The sequence below is a fragment of the Mytilus edulis genome, chromosome 1 (assembly GCF_963676685.1).
Source record: "Mytilus edulis chromosome 1, xbMytEdul2.2, whole genome shotgun sequence".
Taxonomy (NCBI): Eukaryota; Metazoa; Mollusca; class Bivalvia; order Mytilida; family Mytilidae; genus Mytilus; species Mytilus edulis.
In genome coordinates, this window is record NC_092344.1 from 34,839,490 (window position 1) to 34,862,768 (window position 23,279).

General features: G+C 29.9%; 1 protein-coding gene across 3 annotated transcripts; it reads left to right on the forward strand.

The window, feature by feature from the left end:
* The first annotated feature begins 134 nt into the window (after positions 1 to 134).
* LOC139481756 (dynein axonemal intermediate chain 4-like) lies at positions 135 to 21,355 on the forward strand. Of its 3 annotated transcripts, XM_071265249.1 has the most exons (24): positions 135 to 293; positions 2,501 to 2,678; positions 2,983 to 3,093; positions 3,543 to 3,625; positions 4,068 to 4,159; positions 5,172 to 5,353; positions 5,820 to 5,927; positions 6,269 to 6,338; positions 6,662 to 6,781; positions 7,367 to 7,393; positions 9,559 to 9,680; positions 11,002 to 11,104; positions 11,371 to 11,510; positions 12,652 to 12,738; positions 13,143 to 13,220; positions 13,529 to 13,602; positions 14,050 to 14,204; positions 14,566 to 14,689; positions 15,156 to 15,243; positions 15,870 to 15,998; positions 16,306 to 16,403; positions 16,848 to 16,923; positions 20,241 to 20,312; positions 20,827 to 21,355. In XM_071265249.1, the coding sequence occupies exons 1-24, from the start codon at positions 250 to 252 to the stop codon at positions 20,935 to 20,937; spliced, it is 2,472 nt and encodes an 823-aa protein (XP_071121350.1). In that variant the 5' UTR covers positions 135 to 249; the 3' UTR covers positions 20,938 to 21,355. The 3 variants fall into 3 exon arrangements, with proteins under 3 accessions (XP_071121350.1, XP_071121358.1, XP_071121367.1); XM_071265257.1 differs by lacking the exon at positions 7,367 to 7,393; XM_071265266.1 differs by lacking the exons at positions 15,870 to 15,998; positions 16,306 to 16,403; positions 16,848 to 16,923; positions 20,241 to 20,312; positions 20,827 to 21,355 and adding an exon at positions 15,763 to 15,839.
* Positions 21,356 to 23,279: the final 1,924 nt, after the last annotated feature.

Here is a 23,279-nt window from a genome sequence, read left to right on the forward strand (position 1 = left end):
TATTCAATAAATAACTTATTTTATTATCTATATACTATCTGCGCAAAGCTCTAGTTAAAATTTAACATGGTCACATTGAAAACAATATTTTTTATTTTAAATATAGAAAATGCAAACGACCAATCAATGTCGACCTTTCAAAGCGTAGCTGGTCGCTGTTGACGACGTGACTCTTTCTAAATATGGCGGCTTTAACCATTTGAATATAGAAGAAATTTTTGTCATCACTGTGATCCATTACAACGCAACATGTCAACGTCAAAACCAAAAAAGTCAAACTTTTTATCAACTGGGTAAATGTTTTGTTCAAGAGTAAAACCATTTTACGCACACAGTTGTGTGATAATTCCAGGAAAATGAATTATATGTGAAGTTGTTTACACAGGTTCTTGTTTCTGTCCATGTGAAGATCTACTATCAACGTATATTGACGTTGATAAGTGGGTCTTCCCATGGATATAAACAAGTGCCTGTGGTTTTTTAGTACAATTTGCCCGTGCCCTATGTATTCACATGTATATTAAATAAACAATAAAAAAACACTGAATAAAGTATTTAAATGAAAATACATGAAATAAGGTGCGATTGGACCCAAGTGGCAAATGTGTTTTGGGAGCAAACATACCAGTGCCTACATGACATGGTATTTAGTATTTATGTTGTTTTTCCGCATTAATACTGGTTAATTAATCAGCATTTGTTAAAGATAATTTAGCACCTAGTATAATCAGCTTTTGTTAAAGATAGTTTAGCACCTAGTCTTATCAGAATCTGGTTAATTCGGCTACCTTGAATGTTATTCCAAGGAAACTAGTTAAGACTGTTTTTCATAATTTTTCACAATATTTTCATTAAAGTTGTCCACATATGTTAAATGTTAATTGTGCTTTAAAAAATTCCAGTGGAAACTTTGATATAGAAATAGGGTCATATCTTAAATGACAAGTGTACATAATACACCTTATCGCTATTCCCGGCTGACCCGTCCGCTTGAACTTTTGACGTCAACAACAATCACTTTTCCATTGTGGCGTCAGACATTTTGTTTTGTGACGTCAAAATTTTACGGGAACCTGTGTGATTTCCAGCAATGGCGGACAAATAGCAATAAGGTGTATTAGTTAAATAGGGCTTTAGTACATGATTATTGTAAACATTATTCATTTTATTCATGTTGACAGGAAATGCAGTAAAAAACTGGCTTTTTCATTCAACTTGTAAAGTAAGATACTGAGCTTCTAAAATATAATTTGTAAAAACATTGAAGTAAAACCCAAATAAATAAAATTTGATTTTTTTATCAGTACATGTATAAACATTTATATAATTTCGCAAAAAAGAGATTTAGTTTAAGTTTGGCAATGAGACAATAAAAGATGTCCAATACATGCATATAGCTATATATACATGTTTATGTTATAGCATAACACATTCAAAGTTGCTGATTTCAACACTTATAAATTATTAGATATTATTACAAGATTAATTTTAACAACACAACAATCGAAGTGTTTTTAATATTCTGCTCAGGCCAGGGTTTTTTAATTTGTTGGTTTACGGATTTTCTCAAAGAAAAATTTGAGTCGCTATTTCGTCAACATTTAAATTTTAATTCAATGAAATTTTATTGCTCAGCTGTCATAAACATAGCATGACATTGTCTAATTAATTCCCAATAAAAAGGGGGGTGCATGGACAAAGACGAAATTAAATCGTCATTTCACAAACAGGAAAAACAGATTCGCGTAGCTCTTAATCAATTCCAGAAAATTTGGTAAATAGTGATCTTCAAGCACAAAAACTGATAAAGAAAAAAAAATGTAAAAACGTCGTACGAAAATAAGTTTCAACACACGTGTCAAAAATGTAATAGACTCGTCCACTGGTCAAACGAGAATATCAGGTTAATCTGTTGTCTTCATTCCGATTTTTTATCCAAATGGACGATATACATGTATTTTTTTATTTTCTATGAAACAAGAAAATTCTAAATGATTATTTAATATTCAGTACTTAAACTTGATGTCTTCCACCTGTCCACATTTGGACAAGTCTATTTCTATCAAATGATGCATCTTACGGACTGATGACAAATACTGGAAACGAACTTATTGTGTAATTGGTTTTAAACACGGGTTTCGTTTCGCAAAATTATTTTCGCAAACGACATTTCAAGGTCAGTTAAAATTGATTTGTCTATTTTTAGAAACGTAAACTGGAAGTTTTATTTTTTCACTACAGAAAGTGTTATCAATTTTTTTAGATATCAATGCATTTCATTTCATAAAAAAAAAATATTTTAATTATTTTACAGGGATAATGCATTTGATTTGTTAGGGTCGGTGGGAATAAAAAAGCATGAAAAGTCAATTTTATTTTTATTCTGGAAATCGGCAAAATGTGGTCGGCGGATCCGTTAACCAATAAATTAAAAAATCCTGGCCTCAGAGGACAGAGGCAAAATATCTCTCTTTATTAACTTTTTTTCTTTTCATTTAAGAAACAGTCAAGCTGGATCCAGGAAAGGTAATGTTGGAGCATCAGTCATCAAAAGTAAATATGGTGGAAGCACAGTTTATGCTAGTACAAAATCCAGATCCAATTTAATAGGATCAGCAAGTAGGAAGGGTCTGGGTGGTGCAGGAGATAAAACAACAAGCAGTAAACCTCCTGTTACAGTAAGTGCTAATTTAAAAAAAAAGAATTTTTTTTTTTTTAATATAGATATAGGAAGATGTGGTATGAGTGCCAATGAGACAACTCTCCATCCAAGTCAAAATTTGTAAAATTACACCATTTAGAACGAATTTGAACAAAGATAATTTTCAGTTCAAAATGTCGTTCTTAATAGCACCTGTTGAGTGTTCACATTTTAAAAAAGTAAATGGTGATAAATAAGTATATGAAAAGCAGTCGTTTAAAAAAAAACTGTTTGACATTAATAAACTGTAATGTTATTTTATTTTTTAATTCTCCTTGTAGGTTCTTGATGAAGCTGGTAATGATGTTACACCTGTACCACTTATACAGACTGACCCAGCTTTTCTTGGTAAAAAACAGAGTAATGTCTTGGCGGACAGCTCAGCTGGAACAGTAAGTCAGAGAAAATAAACAATCATTCAATGATTATGTCATTTAATATTTTAAATATAATTCCCAATTTTATAGTTGACAAAACTTTGGGATTTTTTTTTCTGTTAGACATAGGACTGACAGAATACAAACTTTTGACAATCCTTCAACCAAATTGGGCTGTCCTACATTTTTGAGATAGCAGTTAGAAGTTATATTTAAAATATAGAAATTGAAAATGAATTGCAAACAATTTTATTTTACCCTTTATGGTTTTCTTTTTGGCTGGGTTTTTATATTATTTATTGTCAAAATCTGTAAAATGAAGGTTCAATACAAAAAATATATTGATTGATTGTAACTTTTGAGCACATGATATGATTTCTGATAGTTTGACCCAAAGAATCCAAATGGACTAAAAAGTAGTTGTCTTGACAAATAGATTGATAAAGTGATTTGCATGTTTACAGCCAACAGATTTAATGTCCCAAGCTTCAATATACCAGACAGCCAATGCAACAGCCAGTACCTTTGGTGGAGGACCATTTTCAAGGTTTGTCTAATAATGGGACAGAGGGTACTGGTTTATAAATCATAAATATCTACATGTTACATGTAATCATTTCAAGCTTAATCTGAAAATTTAAAGTTCACTTGATTTGATATACTTTAAAGTCATGTGTTTCAAGGTATTTTAATTATGTAAATAACATGGCTCACAGCAAACTACTTATTTAACTGTTAAATTTAAAGAACTTCAATGTTTGATGTCTTCCTACATATTGATACCTTAAAAGCTAACATTTGAAACAAAATAGCTCAGGTATCAGTCTACTGAAAAGTAATGATCCTAAGATGTTGTCATATCAGTTAAGCAGTTTGCAAAGTTGTGTCATGTCAATTTTCTAATGGAGTATGCAAAAAAGAGCATTTGGTCAGATTTCACTCATATTTGGAATTGTATTTATCAGTGTTTTTTTTTTCCATTGTTGCAGATCTGTTTTTAGTGCTTCACAGGGAACTGCAAATGAGTCTATCATGGGAGAAGATATGGCTGATCACTCACAAGATGTTTCACAAAGTTGGGGTAAGATAATTGAAATGTCAGCTTCATCACTAGGATAGTCAGAAGCATCAATGTATAAGTTTATTCTGTGATTAAAGTTTTATGATGTGACGGTACCCAAATTGCACCTATTTTGACAGTTTTTCAACTACTTTTTTTTATGATCAAGACAAAAATTTCGTAGCCGTATCCTTCTTTATTATGTAGGTACACAATTTGATTTTCAATTCGTATGGAATCATAGAAAAATTGGTCTGAACTAACCTCCAAACCATCAATGATTCTGTAATGAGTACCGGTAGTACCCAAATTGCATCCATGCTTAAATTCGCATCGTCAAAAGTTGAATAACAGAGCTTTTGTTTATTTTTTTCAAATATTTTGAACAATTTGATAGTTGTCCATGCTTACTCTTCTTTTTTTTTAAGAAATGGATACTTGAAACATATTGTATTTGCTCATTTTAAAAAGATGACGTCGTATGGCGACGTTTTGGTACATTTTGCTTTTTCAGTAAACACTTCATCTGTTGATAAATAATGTGAACGTTTTGTGTATATCTAAATATATTTACCTATTTTGAAAGACATGCATAGTATCAAATCATAAAAATACAAATTGTTTAGTCTATAGGAGATCTTGTAAGATTTCAGCTGCTATATTTGCTAAAAAGGTGCAGTGTTGGTAGTTGTTGCAATTTGGGTACTGTTACATTAGGCTTCATAAAGATGGTCAAAACTTCTTGGATTTTATGAAACTCAGTCTGTTTCTTTTGAATGATCGTAAGAGCAAAAGTTAGGAAAACAAAAACTTTCAATAATTAACCTTATATGAGAATTACAAATGGTATTTTTTATGATTGAAAATATGTTGACAAAATTTCTAACATCTTTATTTAATTATTTTTTGAAACAGTGATACACAAATTTACATATTTTAAATGAAATTTGATGGAACTATATTGTATAAGAAAAGCAATTAATCATTTCTCAGGAAACAATTGTTCTAAAAAGGTTGAAAAACTTTTTTGTAGACATCAAAGTTAAGAGAGAAGATGTTAAAGAAGTTTTACTTGAAGATGACCTTGAAAAAATAGTAGATTTGACCTTGACAGAGACTGCAACAATCTGGTTACTGGACATGCCAACTGTTTGTGTTTCAAATGAAGCAGACGAAGCTAAATCTATCCAAGAAAAAAATGAGAAATATTTACAAGTGAGTTCAAAATGCTTTTTATTCAGACAATGATAAAACATTGTTGTGGTCTTGGTAGACAAACTATTATCTGTCAAATATATTTTTTATTTTAATTGAAACACCTTTTATTAGTGTTAATAATACTAAATTTAATTGAAGTTTTGTTCTTAATTCATTGTGGATCAGAACAAGAGTACATTATGATTTTTAACTGAAACCATGAACAAGTTGTCCATTTTTCATAAGTTGTCAGTTATATTTTAGTGTTAAATTTTATAGCAATACTGACATGTATACCCCCAATTTGGACCAAACAGATTATCTCTACATTGATTTTAAATTGAACTTATCAGCTGCATGAAAAAAAATCGACAATGGTTTTTTATTTAAATAATTTTCATTTGCATCAGTTTTGTTTGATAATGAGTAAATAGCATTTGAGATGATCGTAACAATACTAATTTCTTTGATATCTTTTTTTCAGTTACAAAAAAACAAAGTTGGTAATGACCAATACATGGAGAGAGGAATGAACACATTTAATGAACCACCAAAAGTCAAGGTTGTTCAAACAACTAAAATAACACACAGTGTAAGTAAATTAACAGATATATCTTTTACAAATGACGTACTTTTTTATGACCCTGCTGCAAGGTGAAGTGGACATGAATTGATGTCCTTGACCGTTTATTTTTATCAAGGATAAATACAATAAACAAATCATATAGAAAAGAAAATGTGGTATGAATGCCAATGAGACAACTCTTAAAATGAGACCAAATGACACAGAAATTAACAACTATAGGACACTGTATGGCCTTCAACAATGAGCAAAGCCAATATAATGTTTTACATTTAAAATATAATAACTGAAGTTGAATCATTGAAAATTGATTAATATCAGAAAACATAGTTGACTTATTTCTTTTACAGGAGGTAGGAGTAAATGCAACAACTTGGGATATGTATGATACATTTGAAGCACTAGAAAAAGAAAAAAAAGGTATGCTAGCTGGGTTTTTTTGTATGGAGAATATATTGGACTAGTGAATAAAACAGACTTGTCCAAATATATAAAAAATGACACTTATACTGTTAGGTTTTGTATTGTGTGCTTTCTCATGATGTTGATATATAAGAGTATATTTTATCAAACATTTTTTAAAGAATAGAAAAAACTTTCGTAAATTCCTGTCAATGTAAGAATGTCTTTAGAAATTATTTCTCATGTAAAAAATGCCCTTTTCAACTGTCTTGAGTAATATTATAACAAAAGCTACTCTACCCTATAAAAAAACATTAAAGATTTTTTTTTAAACTTTGTAGAGAAAGAAGAAAAGGAAGAGGGTGAGGGTACAATAAGTCGTCCAACAAGTCCTGTTGCCAAAGAGGAGACAACTCCTGCAGTTGAGGGTGAAGCTGTTCCAGCACCAGTGGCTAGAGAAGGTGGGATTTGTCACATCATTTCAGTTTATTTATTATTTGTAGACTTGGCTTTGATAGCCACGCCATAATATGAAAGAATGTTGTTTTCAGAAGTCAGAGTAAAAAAATATGATAATCAGGTTTATAAAATTTTTAATTTTACAGCCAAATGTTTTACAATTTCGAGGTGTCGATGTTAGAGTTTATGAAGCTCATTATCTAGTCTTTCAAATATGAATTATAATGAACATCAATTGTTTATTGAAAGGCTTCTTAAGTTGTGAAATTGTGTTTGTATCACCACACCTGACAGACTAGGAAAGCTTTTAGAAGTATAACAGGGGGTACATGATGCTGATATTTAAACAGTCTGTCTTTTGAAATATTTTCAATCGGTTGGTCTGTCAGTCATGGTTGGTCTGTCAGTCATGATTATTAAAAAAAAAAAAAATATCTTCCTTACCCTCCAATTTGAGGAAAAAAAGGGTCAGAGGTAGAAAACAAATATATTTTTAAGGATGGTAATGACAATAAGATTTTTTTTTATTAAAGCATATCAATTTGTAAAAAAAATGAAAAACTTATTCTTTATGATGTTTTCAAAAGGATCCTCTAGGCTAAGACTAGGTGCAGGTAAGACAATGTAGATTTTGGTTTGAAAAGCAGTCATCCTGATAGATTTTTTTGTTACTAAATTTTGGATGATACTTTTTTGTAGATTTGAATTTATGATAGATCATTGTGCTTTGCCTTGTTTATCAAGTACTTCTTCAATAGCTTACTTTAGACGAAGAACTGTTAATGTGATAAATGTGAAGTCATAGATCTTAATTGATTGCAAACAAAATAGGCTCTCAAATAAAATGTGAAGTCATCAATCTTAATTGATTGCAAACAAAATATGCTCTCAAATAAATCTAGTTTTGCTTAGTATAGACTTGCATTCAATTTTGTGACTACCACTTTTTGATCATCAATTATCATCAGGACAAATGAAGATTGTAACTTTTAATGACTCGACCCACTTAATCAATATTAATGGAATTTGTTTCTATCAATAAATAAAATATCGAAATATTGAAATTTACTTAAACTTTAAAAGATCAATTATAGAATATATTGAAAATACAAACCCAAGTCACCCAGTTGGTCTTCTGTAGCGAGAGTTGAAGTTTTCTACTAAGATGCAATGCCACAATCATTATCTTTTTATGCCCCACCTACGATCACCTACGATAGTAGAGGGGCATTATGTTTTCTGGTCTGTGCGTCCGTTCGTTCGTCCGTCCGTCTGTTCGTTCGTTCGTCCGTTCGTTCGTCCGTCTGTCCCGCTTCAGGTTAAAGTTTTTGGTCAAGGTAGTTTTTGATGAAGTTGAAGTCCAATCAACTTGAAACTTAGTACACATGTTCCTTATGATATGATCTTTCTAATTTTAAAGCCAAATTAAACTTTTGACCCCAATTTCACGGTCCACTGAACATAGAAAATGAAAGTGCATGTTTCAGGTTAAAGTTTTTGGTCAAGGTAGTTTTTGATGAAGTTGAAGTCCAATCAACTTGAAACTTAGTACAAATGTTCCCTATGATATTATCTTTCTAATTTTAATGCCTAATTATATTTTTTATCCAATTTCACGGTCCATTGAACATGGAAAATGATAGTGGGAGTGGGGCATCCGTGTACTTTGGACACATTCTTGTTCTTCTTAAAGTTAGTTATTTGGGTGAATTGAACAGTTTTTGGTACAGTGAGTGTAAACAATATAAAATGTAGTAATATCTACACCTTCTTTATGTTTAAATTACTTTTCATTTCTTACAAAACTGCATGCTGGGTGAATTTCTTTGTGCATTTTTTTGTTGTGTTTAAAAAGAATCAGGATTTGAATCCCTGTTATCTTGCAAAACAATATGGTAGATAATAATTTAGATCATGATATTTTTACACACATATATATATAAGGTCTGGTGATTTAGTATCAATGGTAATTTTCATTTAAAACTGCATGTGCTTAGTTTAATACTTTTTAGCATAAAAACAATCTGAATAAATATAGTACAAGACAAGCATTTAGTTATTTGATTGAACAAAGCTTGTATTAGTCTTTGAAAACTGAAGCTTAAATGATTTGATATGTTTTGTGTACTACTCTGTCTGCATAAAAAAATATAGGAACTTCACTTTGTATGCAACAAAGTGCTGAGTATAAAAACATTTACATACATACAAGTAAATTGTAACCATTACAAACCAAAAGTTTAACAACAGCAGAGTTCGCAAAATCTTTTTTTCCCTGGTGATCCTTGAAGAAAATCTGCTGGTTCTAACTATTAATTCTATTGAAAAATTCTAAAATTGTGTCAGTCCTATGCAAAATTTTGGTGGTGAAATGCTGAGGGCCGCCACTTTTCATGAACTCTGCAACAGAGGAGTTATTTAGATGACAGTATAATACTATAATATGTCTTCATGTAAATTTTAAATCTATTACAATTGTTTCAAATGAATGTTATCTTTATTCAAGTAAAGGAGATATTTTTTAGATAATGACCAAGCTTTAGATATATAGAAAGAACTGTTTAATACATTCAACTTCTGAATCATTAGAATATTGAAAATAGATTTCACTATTTAGAATTAAAAATATATTTTTTTAATGGCAGACTTGAATTATATAAGATGCTGGACTACTTTATGACTTATTCATAAATAAAATATCAAGGAAGTTTTCCCCTTAATATTTTTTGATTTTATTGAAATTTGAACATTTCTTTATTGTGGAATTATTTATTTTTAGAAAGTAGAGCTACAATAGCTTCATCAATGGCAGGATCAGAGAGTGTATTTGCCAGTAAAGAAACAGGAGTATCCTCCATACCTAGTGAATTATCTGCTGTAGAAGAGGATAGGATTATGAAGGTTTGTTTAAAACATAGAACTTTGATTATTAATTATTGTTAATTTTGAGGTTACAGAAGTAGCATGCATTAAATTGTTTAACAAACTATTAACTACTGGAAGATTTGTGTGTAAACTTTGGCTAAATCATGAAATTACGTATCCACAATAATCATATTTTTGGTATTGTGGATTCATATATTTTTATGTGTATTGATTCTTGTTGATTGCAGAAAATTGGTATTTTTGTGGGCACTTGATTTAGTGGATGTGCCAATGAAAGCATTAAAGCCCTAGGTAATGTGTACTTGGTTGAAAAGTTGAAATCGGGTTCAGCTATACCCATGGAAACCATCAATTTGTAGAACATGGGGGAAAAAAGCATTTAAACAATAAGTAAGATTTATAGAATAACTAAACAGAGAAAAATATTCAATGAGTGACCGAACAACACATTAATTCATGAATGTGTGTTGTGCATGAGTTAATTATCAGTGTTGTTTGGTTACGAGTTGAATAACATCGATATTTGAACTCTTTGATTAGTTATTCTTTTTATTACATTGGCAAATGGCTTTTTTATGAAAATGTAAGGAATTATATCTTTTTCTACGCATTCACAATTTGTTTTGATACAATGTAATGGACGTCTTGACAACGTTTGTTAACCACGTTTATTTCACATGTAAAATTATTGGAGTGATTTTTTTCTCACATTGAAATCTTTGTAATTCATTGCAACCAATGAAATTAATATACCCCATGTGTACCCTGACTTATATGTTATATTGCATTCATAATTTCAGTCTGTCCAACAAGGAGTGTGTGTTATATTGCATTCATAATTTCAGTCTGTCCAGCAAGGAGTGTGTGTAATATTGCATTCATAATTTCAGTCTGTCCAACAAGAAGTGTGTGTTATATTGCATTCATAATTTCAGTCTGTCCAACAAGAAGTGTGTGTTATATTGCATTCATAATTTCAGTCTGTCCAACAAGAAGTGTGTGTTATATTGCATTCATAATTTCAGTCTGTCCAACAAGGAGTGTGTGTTATATTGCATTCATAATTTCAGTCTGTCCAACAAGGAGTGTGTGTTATATTGCATTCATAATTTCAGTCTGTCCAAAAAATACTTCCATCACATTTTCCCCATGTAATACTCAACAGAATTACTTCATATTTAGTGAAGCTTGACATTCATCGACTTGTAATGTCAGACCACTTTTCAAATCTTTCAGACAACATCTTCCTCTTGGCTGTTAAACATATGAAATATCTTTCTATAAACTTTACTGTTTCTGTTATATGAGCCATATTTTGATAAATTTTCTTTTTCAGTCAGAGAATCTGTTAAGAGATTTGTTTATAATGGAAAGAGTTGTAAATCTGAATACGTACCAATCTAGGCAAGCTTTGTACAGAGGTTATCCAGTGTTAACAGGTATGTTGTAGATCTATTTTTACATTATAAAATGTATGTTCAAAAGATTTTAAAAGTCTGTAGTGTTTCTTTTATACTAGAAAATACACCTATCTTTTAGAAAGTACTATTTAGAAACACTTGAAAACTTTACCCAACACATAAAGAAGTAAGTTTTATGTTTTTTGATACAGTTTTTTAAATGACTCTTTTATAATGTTGTTACATCATGGAATAATTTTTATCTGGATTAAATGTTATTCAAAAGTATTTGTTTATATTTGTAGAATTAGAAAAAGAAATGTCTGCCAATCAACAATTAAGTGTTTCTGACATGGGACCAAACTTTGACAGATTATGGTCATATCAGTGTCCATTAACTAAGGGTAGAAATGTCAGCTCTATGTCATGGAATAAACTTAACCCTGTAAGTTTTATATTTTATTTCTTTTATTTACTGTAGAAACATTAATTTCCGTGGGGATAAAATTTCGAGTTTTGTCTCTATCTTAGATTTCATGGGGATTTAATTTCGTGGTTTCCATTAAATGAAAGTGATATTATATGTTCGTTAAATTTCCCTGGGGGTTTTTATTTCGTGGATACATTCATTCCATGAAATGAATGAAATTAAATCCTCTACGAAAATTTCTGCTTTTACAGCCAAAGTTCAAAATCCTTGTCTATATGTACACGGCACTGCAAGGAACTGCCCCGGACTATATACAGGAACTATTACATCTCCAAACAACAACTAGGGCACTACGATCAGAGGGCAGCCTTAGACTCGAACTGCCACATGTCCGAACAAAAACGTACGGTGAAAGACAATTTAATCGTGCTGCCGCTACCCTATGGAACAATCTACCTGTACAAATTCGTCACTCTAAATCTGTTCAGTGTTTTAAAAAACAATTGAAGACATATTTTTACAGACTTGCGTTTAATAAGCTGTTATCTTAATTCTTATTCCTTTTATTTGAAAATGTGCTGTGGTTTTTGTTTTTTTGTTTTCTTCGTACAATTTTTATTCTAGCAAAAGTTTTCATGACCATTTCAATTATTTATTATAATCTTTCTGCTAAATTTTAAATATATTTTCGCTTTCTATGTTTTAATTTTTTTTTTTTTTTTTTTTTTTTTTGTACTTATTATTGATTTTAATTCTATTATTTTTCTATCAATATAATTATTTATGTTCATATATCTTTCATATATACGTTTTTAGTTCTTTTAAACATAACATTTTTTATTTCATTTTGTTTTGTGGTTAACTTAATATATTTTTATCATGTATATATATATGTAAAGCGCCTTAGAGTGATTTTATTGTTATATAGGGCGCTATAGAAATTTTTACTATTATTTATTATTATTACAGTATGTGTTATCATTAATATTTAATGTTTTAATATAAACTAGATTTGGTAAATGATTTTATACATAGACAATAGACATTTTTCTATTATTTGAAATAAAAATTAATGTTGTAGTGTATAACCTTTTTTTCAGTGATTTAAAAAGAAATATAAGGAAATGCTATATTATTTTAATTCTTTGTTTTGTAGGATTTAATAGCCATAGGATATGGACAGTTTGAATTTTCTGATCAGAAATCTGGACTTGTATGTTGCTGGTCTCTTAAAAATCCTGAGGTATTGTATTTGTCTTTAGTATAAGTGTATTTAATGTCAATTGGTTGTTACTTTTTGCAATGAGACCAACTTAAAAATCTACTTATCATCAGTTTGAAAATATAATGAAGAGTTGTCTCCCCTTTTTGTATTAGATTTAGTACAAACATGTCATATTTTCAAACAAGAAAGATGACCAGAAGTTTTAACCTGAAAAGTTATCTTTTATAAATAGAAAATAACTCTTTATACCTGTTACCATATTTTAAAACTTCTGCACGGACATGTTTAGAAAGTTCATAAATTTGTCAAAACTGTTATACTTAACGATGCAAATAATCAGATGAATTTATCCCTGCTATTGCAAAGTTCAAGATCTATACTGGGTAAATAGTTATAAAATACAATAAATTGTTTCTTTCCAGTATCCAGAAAGAATATATACCTGTAAGGAAGGTGTGACAACTGTAGATTTCTCAAAGATGCATCCATCACTTTTAGCTGTAAGTAAAAGCTAAATACACCAATATTTTAACATAGACCATGGATAATTTGATACCTTATTTTATCTTACATGATGCGTTTATGTCTGTCACAAAATTTTAGGATTAATGGATTATTCCTAATAATATTAAATGTATGTTCCTGGAGGTCCTGTGTTGGGGCATATAAATTTGTCTCTGTCTAGCTGTCTATGATTGTATATCAGTTAAACTTCACACACAACAATCACAATACATTATTGTTGCTATTGCTCAGATGTATTGTTAGTTTGATAAAGAAATTACCTGAAACTTTTTTATGATCATAGGTTGGAATGTATGATGGCGGTGTAGCTATATATAATGTCAAAAGTACAGAAGATGAAGCAATGATTGACAGCTTGTAAGTATCAACACAGCTTTGTAGTAGCTTAAAATGATGCAATTTATAGCTGAAAATAATAACTGCAAGAATCCTCATTTGTATGTTGGTTGTTTTTTGCCCTACATATTTGATACTTTGGATTCCTTTATTCTCTTGGGTACTAATTTTGTTGATTGAGGAAAATTTTCCTTTTCATGGATTTGTAATTTCATGGTTTTGCCAAAGTCTACATATTCCTCTTATACACTTTATAATGGACTATTTTTTGCTGTTTGTTAAATAATAGCTGAACTTTGTTTTAAGGATTTATTACATTTCTGGCATTTCAAAAAAGATTGGTTTAGCAATCTGCCAACAAAAATCAGAAAGTCCTAGATAATCCAATGTTTGCATTGATAGTTTTCCTTTGTGAATTTATAATAAAGACTATATTTGTGTAAAAATGTTTTTGTTGTTTCTAAACAGACAATCTCCAGGAAAACATACTGCACCGGTATGGCAAATCCAGTGGATAGAAAAAGAAAGGGGATCTGGTGAAGAGGTGTCAGAGAAATTGATCTCTATATCCACTGATGGTAGAGTAACACAGTGGTCAATTAGGAAAGGATTTGAAAGTTACGGTAAGTTAATATTTTTCAAGAATTTAACCATTGATTCCAGATTCAAATTTTGTTAAATTTTAACAAATGAATGTCCTTTTAAAGTTTTTAGGAATTAAGGAAAGTATTATCTTTTTCCAGTTTTGTTTCTCTTTACAAAAGGGGATTGCTGTGGGTTCATCCCATGTGTATTGAAACTAGATGTATTCAATTGTTGGTTTTTTATTTTCTACATATCAATTTATTTTGAATATGTTTTTTTTATTAAGAAAACTGAATAACACATGATCAAGTAATAGAAATAACATAAAACAAAGATGCAATGTTTAAATTTTTACAAATAATAAAAGAAATAAAAACATGATTAATAATATTTTGACAGACATGATGAGATTAAAGAGGATGCCAACTAAATATGGAAGTAAAAAAGAGAAGAAAGTAGAAGCTTTCATATCTAGACATGCTGGAGGAATGAGTTTTGATTTCCAACAGAGAGATACAAATATGTACGTCATTTAATTTTAACATGTGTACAGTAACTTTAGGATATATTGCAATGTTTTTATAAATTCGGAAAATGTGAAAGTATCAGATTTTCAATAATAAACATTTTCATTCATAATTTCAGTAATCATATTAATTAGTTTCACATTATTACCAGTTACCATTGATTCACATGCATTAATTTCTATATTTACAGTATTATATTCATTTTTGAAATTTTTCTTACTTTAATATATATATATATATGGTAAATATCAATTAGATGGGAACAGAACAATACATGTCACAAATACCATACAAAAGAATATCTAAAAGAAAGAGGAGGTGGAAAGATTACCAGTGAAACAACTACTCACATAAAATAGCTAAAAAGATGAGACAGAATATCTTTACAAGTTTTTCTATTGATTGTTTATAACATTTTTTTTCTATTGATTGTTTGTATAGAATAGTTTTCTATTATTTCAGATATCTTGCTGGTACAGAAGAAGGCCACATACATAAATGTTCTTGTTCATATAATGAGCAGTACTTAGACAGTTTTGTTGGTCACACTGTAAGTTTATGTTATAAAAAAAAAAGGTGCAATATTTTTAAAAGATAAAACGTTATACCCCCACTCCAAAAGATTGGGAAAATATACTGGTATTATATCTCTTGGGAATTTTCATTGTATTTTTTTTATAAATACAAATCAGAGATTCACAAGTTTGTTATCTAGCTCTGTGTCAGCATGGTATATTGTGTTATGCCTTTTTAAATTCATCACTCAACCTTCTTACTTACCAAAAACTAATATGTTCTTACACATAATGGCAGTTTTGTCACATTACTATCAGTGACTATGAATCATAGCTTTCTTATATTTGATATCAAGCTTCATGTGAGCACGCTTTACAGTGTGATGCATGTTCACATCCATTTTTCATGAGTCTTTCATCAGCTTCCTGTATAGGGAATACTTATCGTGGTGGTGTCATTGGTGAGCCAAAGCTCACACAACATTTTGTTCTAGAAAGAATTATTAAGAAAAATTGAAAAGTTTCAAAAAAGTTATATGTATTTTATTTTGCAGGGTCCAGTCTATAGAGTGAAATGGTCCCCTGATGATCCAGACATGTTCCTCAGTTGTAGTGCTGAATAGAGTGTTAGGCTCTGTAATAATTATATTTTAATTTACAGGGTCCAGTCTATAGAGTGAAATGGTCCCCTGATGATCCAGATGTGTTCCTTAGTTGTAGTGCTGATTGGAGTGTTAGATTATGGCACCAGGAGAGATTTTCACCAGTATTAACTTTCTTGTCATCAACAGTAAGTTTCCTAAATAATACAAATAGCTTACTGCGGATTCATAATTATTAGTGGAATGCCATCTTGAATGGTTTTAATGAGAAAAAGGTTTCTGATCAATGAAGTACAAATTTTCCATAGGGGTTTATTCAGACTTTTTGTCATGAATGAATATTTTTTTTAAATATGCATTTATGTCTTTTAAACAGTTATTTCCATTTATTGGGGCCTGCCAATCTTTTGGGGTTTTGTTTTGTCTTTACATTCTTTAAAATACTGTCAAAATTGACATTCTGCTATTTATAGTATCACTTTACATTTCACACAGAAACCAGTGTATGATGTTGCATGGTCACCTAAGTCAGCGACTGTGTTTGCATGTGTTACTGAGAATTCTGTTGAAGTCTGGGATCTGAACATGAGCACGTAAGTATTTTGTTCAGATTAAAAATAAATATATTTTTTTAGATAAATTGATAGCTTTCTCTCTAGTTCAATTTCAATTTAAAATTTGAATTACAAACAACTATGTCTAATAGGGAATTTGTATTATCAATGAAAGTAGATTCATGTGAGAAATTAAAAAAAAAAATTAATGGTGAATAAACAGAAGTTCAGTAAAACAGTACACTTGATATATAAAATTGAGATGTTCTCACTTTTTATTGGTTTTCAGGATTTCTTTGAAAAAATATATAACAGGATTAAAACGTAGATTGCTTCTAGAAGTTAAGACTTGAGTGGTTATGTGAATTGAATAGAAAACTATATGAGTTGTCTCCACTTTGTAATGTTAGACTGAATAGTAGAGTTATCTCCACTTGAATGTCTGTTTTAGAATTAAGCTATTATTTTTGTTTTTTAATGCAGGTTAGATCCTTTAATTAAGAGTAACCCAACATCAGGTGCTAAACAGACTACAGTTTCATTCTCAAGGAATTCAGATGTAAGTTTTTTATGTTATCTAACCTTGTTTATTTATAGTGGAATTGGAAACAAGTTATTACAACGTATATTAATCCCTTTCCACTTTGCTGGTGTTAGTACTGCCTTGTAGTGGCATTAGCCTACTTGTGTTAAAAATCTACAGGGATGTCTTTTATATGCATGAGATATTGCTCTCTCTTAACAAAGGTGTGCCATTTATCATCCCCTTCCCAAAGACTATCATCGTTTCTAGGACCATACTCGCAAGTTGTTTCAAGGGGGAGCTGAAAATTCAGTCCCTTAAATTTTCTCCCTGATTTTGTATGTTATCAGAATCATTTTTTTTAATTTTCAGGACATAGGGGATTGAAGGATAATATATCTATTAATTTATTTTACATATATCTGCAAGTGATAATGTATATGATTTATAAATCTATGTAGGAGGAGATTAAAGCATCTTTTTAATTTTCACTGTAAGATTTTTGACATTTATTCTTAATGATTGATCTTCTAAAGAAAATGTCCATAAAATTAATTTTTTATGTCTCTTCTGACTTTGCATGCAATTATTTCTGTAATTAACTGTTAAGAATTTAAACTTCATTTAGAATATGACAAAGTGCTCTCGACCAATGATATTGTAGAATTTAGTGTCTCTTAATTGTGAAGAATGAATGTAAATCATGTTCTTAGTAAGGGACTATCCTTTTGTGCAAACCTAATTATAATTCCAAACGAAAAGTTTCTATTAATGAGTTACAACTGCTCTGAAGCAGATTTACCAGATTGAAATGATTTATAACAGTGATTGGATTTGACTAAAAGTTGCATTGTGAAACAAATAAAAAAGCAAAATAAGTTAGAAGTTTACTACTGCAGTAAAATTTGTGCCCCGATGATAATGTTATGAAAATAAATAGCTTCAATAAATTTACCTAAAAATAAACAATAGAGAAAAATAATTTCCGATAAAAAAAAACCCATAAAAACAAAAATTTGATTTAAGGAGGCTCGAGGGTATAAAAATTTCAGAAAAAAATCAAACATTTGTTTTTCATTACAAATTTTATTTATTTCCTTTTGTAGTTGCTACTTTATCATATGGTACAAAAATCATTCAAAACAATCATTTCGTGTTGGCCCCAGATGACTTTCAAAATGTATACATCATTGAAAAAGTTCCAAATTATCTCCCTTTGGTGGAAAAATGCCATTTTTTGGCTCTAAAATTGAAATATCTTTTTCAACACATCGGTGACCTATCTTTTTTAATATAATTTTCATATAAGCTGTACTTAAACTAAATTATTGTAGAATTTTAGCGAATTCTGTAATAAATTTCCCTTTTTTTATTTCGATATTACCTTTATTTCTCCTATTACTTCAACAGAAAAAACCCACCTTTACAAAAATGTATGCTTCTTTCGAAGGCAGATTGTGAGCGCAAATGAACGGTGACCCCACTTTTTTATTTTATTTTTCTATTAACTATAAGATAAAGTTCATTTATAGAAAAACATAGAGAAATCCTATATAAATGATTTAGACCCGCGAACCCCCTTAAGATTAAAAATTTTGAAGGCATTTCATTAGAAATTTCCAAAGATATAATAAAAAAAAGTTTTACTAAAGTATTGGCTGAGGAACAAAATTTGCTGTAACTGAAATTCATTTATTGATTGAAACTGTAATTAAAAAGGGATAATTCCTCGCCAAAACATTATATGATTTACATTCATACTCACAGGCAAGAAACATATACTTTGTACTGTTTTGTCAACTTAAATCTTGAAATAACACATTATTTTTAATATTTCCCAATTTAAAAAAAAATCTTAACATCACTAAAACTAAAAAATAAAAATAAAATACTGCAAAATGAAGTCATGCATCAATTATAAACATTTTATTTACACCAACAATGAAACAAATTCTTAAATACAACCAGTCAAGAGATCATTTGCGCCTTGAGCACTTTACAATATTCTAAGTTTGTAAGAGAATGATAATAAATAAAGGGATTATCATTCTCTTACATATACTAAGTAACTTATATAAATATAAATTCTTCTTCCGTTAACACCCATATATTACAACCACTGATAATAATCATACTAATAAATAACAAAAAAGAGTAAAGTGCAATACCACACGACAGAGCCGAGGGCTGGTTTAATAACAACCATTTAATAATATTTATCATATACAAATTACGAATCAAATCGAAATGTCATCATATATTATATATATTTCAATAAACACAATCATTTGTAAATCAATCAATCTCTTAATGCATGATACAAAATATCAAAAAGCATCATCATGGATGTAAAAATTAACGTGACCTATCTAGTAGACCCTGTCTTGCCGAATGATTTAACCGCCAAATCACACAAAACACTTAACCTCAAACGCCATCTATGGGCAGACAATTCAGAAGAAAATAATTTCATTCTAATTCATAAAATCAATCGACTGAAATTATATTAGTACAATATACATTGGATTTCATAATTACCTTTGGATTTCACTAGAGTAAGTGAACCACTAATTTAGATATATAACAAAATACAAATTGCCCAAAGCATCTTTACCAAACTTGTTAAACCCATGAAATAAAGTATCCAGGAAAAAACCTTTTTTTCTATGAAAATTAGTACTCTGAATCTGGGAACAGTATACCTAATAGGAAATGGAACTGATACGCTTTTCAGTGTAAAATTGAAAAAATCTCGGACTCCACGAGACTTCCTGAGATTTATGGATTTTGGTAGCGTCTGACTGAAAAACTATTGGAACTGCTCAATAAATAAACCACATAACTCTATAATTGTAAATAAATACAAGTTTTATCATTTAGAAGATATATTTTGTCATATAAAATTACTAAAATAAGTTGGATTTATTTGAAGTGAAGTGTTTTATAATAGTGTGGGAACTTGTAAATCATCGCGGCAATGGCCGCCATTTTTTTATTACCTTGTTTTCATTCTGCACAGTTCTGTGATGAACTGCTTGCGATTTTAACAAATTTGAAGTGACAGAATACAAGTTTGATACTTTAGCATCACTATAAAACTAGTTTGAATAACATTTTATTGATATCAGAAATTTTTAGGATAATAGTGAGTCCATTTTAAACACATGTCTGTTTCCGTATTGTATCTTTATTTACGATGGCACAACAATAAAATCGACTACAATCCGGTAGTGTCAAGTCCCGTCAATATATATGTTCCTGTCTGAATCCATGATATATCTTAGAATTATTAAGAATAGTGAAAATGTATACCATACATGATCTTAATAACTACAATTTCTACTGTTATTCAGTGTATACTGGTAGGAGACAGTGAAGGACAGGTAACAGTTTACCAGATGAGATCTATGCCAGCACATGCTGATGTAAGTATCTATCATTCTTTTTAAAAAAAACAATCAATTACATTTAATACCAAGCAAATTTTGGCTGCGTTAAAACTTGCTTATAGTACGTAATGGTGATCTGATGATTAGGCAACCGTTCTTGTTTATAAGTTGAAAGATGCATGCCATTTTTGTGTTATTAAATCCTACAGTTTTCAACCCGGGTCCCTGAAAATTCACAATAAGAATGCACATTTGTTGAAGTTGTGCACTTGCTATTATGAAAGTATTTGAAAAAAAATTCTTATTTTTCAAATATTTTAATTTTCAGTGTAGGACATCCTCTATCGGTTAAGAAACATTCTGTACAGCACAGCCATTTGAGTTCTCAATATATTTTCTATTTGAAAAAGAGAAAACTAAGGAATCTGTTTTTTTTCGAAAAGTGTCTCACAGTCCTTTTTCAATAGCACAGTGTTAACAGTGCATAGTTATTAATTTATTTACTTTCTTTATATTTACATTTTTATGATTGAATGGTTTATAATTTTAGCTTGAAATGTTAAGAACTGTGGTAGAAACAAATATGAACAGTGGATTAGGACAAGAAGTGCCAGATTTTATGAAAACAGAAGAAGAGTTAGATGATGTTGGTGAAATGTGAGACATTAAAGGAGCTTATATTATTACAGTGAAACCAAACTTTAGAAATGACCTTGAGATACAATCATATGCAGTATAATGTTATTAATAGAATTATCTTTATATTAAAGGCTTTAAAGGTTCGGCAGCTCATAGTATGTAGAACTTCTATAGAAATGAGATGTGCATGTAAGGTAGCCATTCTATGATTGATATTTCAGAGATATCTGTGTTTATTTTCAAGCAGAACTAAGACGCCAACATTTAATCAATTAAAATCCAATTTACAAGATATTATTTTGTTAAGTCTGTGATACATTCCGTCCATTTTTGTACTTCTATTGAAATGTATTTTATTGAATTATATGCATTTTGTTTATCTGTGACTTGTTAATGATCTTTTTTATTCTTTATTTATTAATAAAGTATTTTGGAATAAACTTTTTTCTGTGGTTTCTTACTGTGCAGTTATATAATATAAAAATAAGGAGATGTAGTATGACAATGAGAAAACTAGTATCTACCAGAGTTCCAATGAATTGGAAAGAAGCAATGATAGGTCACCGTCAACTATGAGAAAACACATTACATACAGTCAGCTTTAAAAAAAAAGTTAAACAATTTAAATGAGAAAATTTATTGCCTTACTCATAACAATACTATTTATTAGAAATATATTTGAGAGACATGATAACAATACTATTAATTAGAAATATATTTGAGAGACATGAACCAATGTCAAACACTGAATCACAGGCTCTTGACCAGTCACCTAAAGAATATTGCAGGGTTAGACATTTTTTTTTTTAGCACTTAACCTTCACCTAATCTGGAACAGTGGTGTCACAGCACAACATAACATTATTCATGTCTACTTTCTCTTAAATTTTAAAGGTGTCTTTCTTTAAAAAAAAATATGTATATATATTCCCCTTTGGAATCCCTTGTTTAAAGAAAGCAAAGATGAATGATGATTAGTTCTTTGTTGATAGTGTCTTTGTGTCGAAGTACAATCTGAATACTGAATGGATATTCAAACTCATAAATTGAAGACAAACTGACATTGCTACGGCTAAAAACAATTAATATACAAACAATAGTCTACAAAACATAGCACATAAAACTAAAGGCTAAGAGACACAAACCCAACCAAAAAACTGGGGGTGATGTCATGTGCTCTGGAGGGGTAAGACGGCGTGCACAAAGCTGAGTCCACAAACGTAACGTCTTCAAATTACTAAAACCATTTACGACGTCGGCATTTCCCCCCAGAAAACAAGCGCGTCACAAAAACACTGGACACCTAGTTTATCACATAACTTTAAATATTTACATTCAACATATTTCTTTTTTCTTTCGAACAAAAAAGTGCAGCAAATGCACATTCTGGAAATATAAATAAATACATGCTAAGAGCAGTGAAATGGAAATAATTAGCGACTATGTCGTGGACCTTTTTCAGAAAATAGCATTAAAACGTTATTTCTTTAGATTGTAACATAATAGCTGGACATCAAGAAAATTCTGGTGTTCAGTCTGGACTATTGAATCTTTCATATTTTGCAGATTATTTTAAACCACTTGTTATGCACATTTGGAATACCAAGTTATTTGGAAAATAAAAAGATTGCAATTACATATTTTTTCTTGCCGATTCTTCCACTTCGATTATTTGTCCTTACAAATTACTACTTCTTACACATAACGAAGATCATTCCAAACTTATCTACTATGATCGTTTTTGATTTTTTTGCGATAAATTTCGTGATATGTCCGAGTCCGAATCCTAACAATTATATTATACGAAAATGCAGGAAAATATGTTGAATTTGTAAAAGTTTTAGGTCAAACACTCTAATTTATGCTTTTTCAATGTTACAAGTTACAACGTATTTTTGCCGTTTTCTATATGTCCGTTTCATGCTTTATAGATTAAATTTTAAGTAACCTTACTAGTAATGTGGATTTTAATGGCATGCATTCATCATTTTATCATAAAAAAAATCTTATTCTTATTCTTATCCAAAAATATTTTCAACACGGTTGTATAAAACTATTAAAAAAGCGCATTTTACAGTTGCCATCAACTTTGTGCACGCCGTCTAAGCAGTCTGTCTTGGTACCCATGCTAGTACAAATTCGGTGATAAGTCTCAATCAGTGAAGTCAATTATTGGAAAAGGGAATATATTGAAGACCTGACTACAACTTAACCACTTGAAGCCCTTGGATTAGAAACTTTCCCGAAAGCAGCAACTCTTTATCAAGAATCTTGTGATAGGAAATGAAGCTCTTAGATATCATATGAAAATAAAAATCTATATTGGTTACTTTTTTTTTAACTCTCTAAATTACGGTTCTTGGT

Excerpts from the sequence above, each read along its gene's own strand:
- LOC139481756 (XM_071265249.1), top strand. The coding sequence starts at position 250 with ATGTCAACGTCAAAACCAAAAAAGTCAAACTTTTTATCAACTGG. Across the intron at positions 6,339-6,661 it reads ACTAGAAAAAGAAAAAAAAG|AGAAAGAAGAAAAGGAAGAG; the intron begins GTATGCTAGCTG and ends TAAACTTTGTAG. Across the intron at positions 6,782-7,366 it reads AGCACCAGTGGCTAGAGAAG|GATCCTCTAGGCTAAGACTA; the intron begins GTGGGATTTGTC and ends TGTTTTCAAAAG.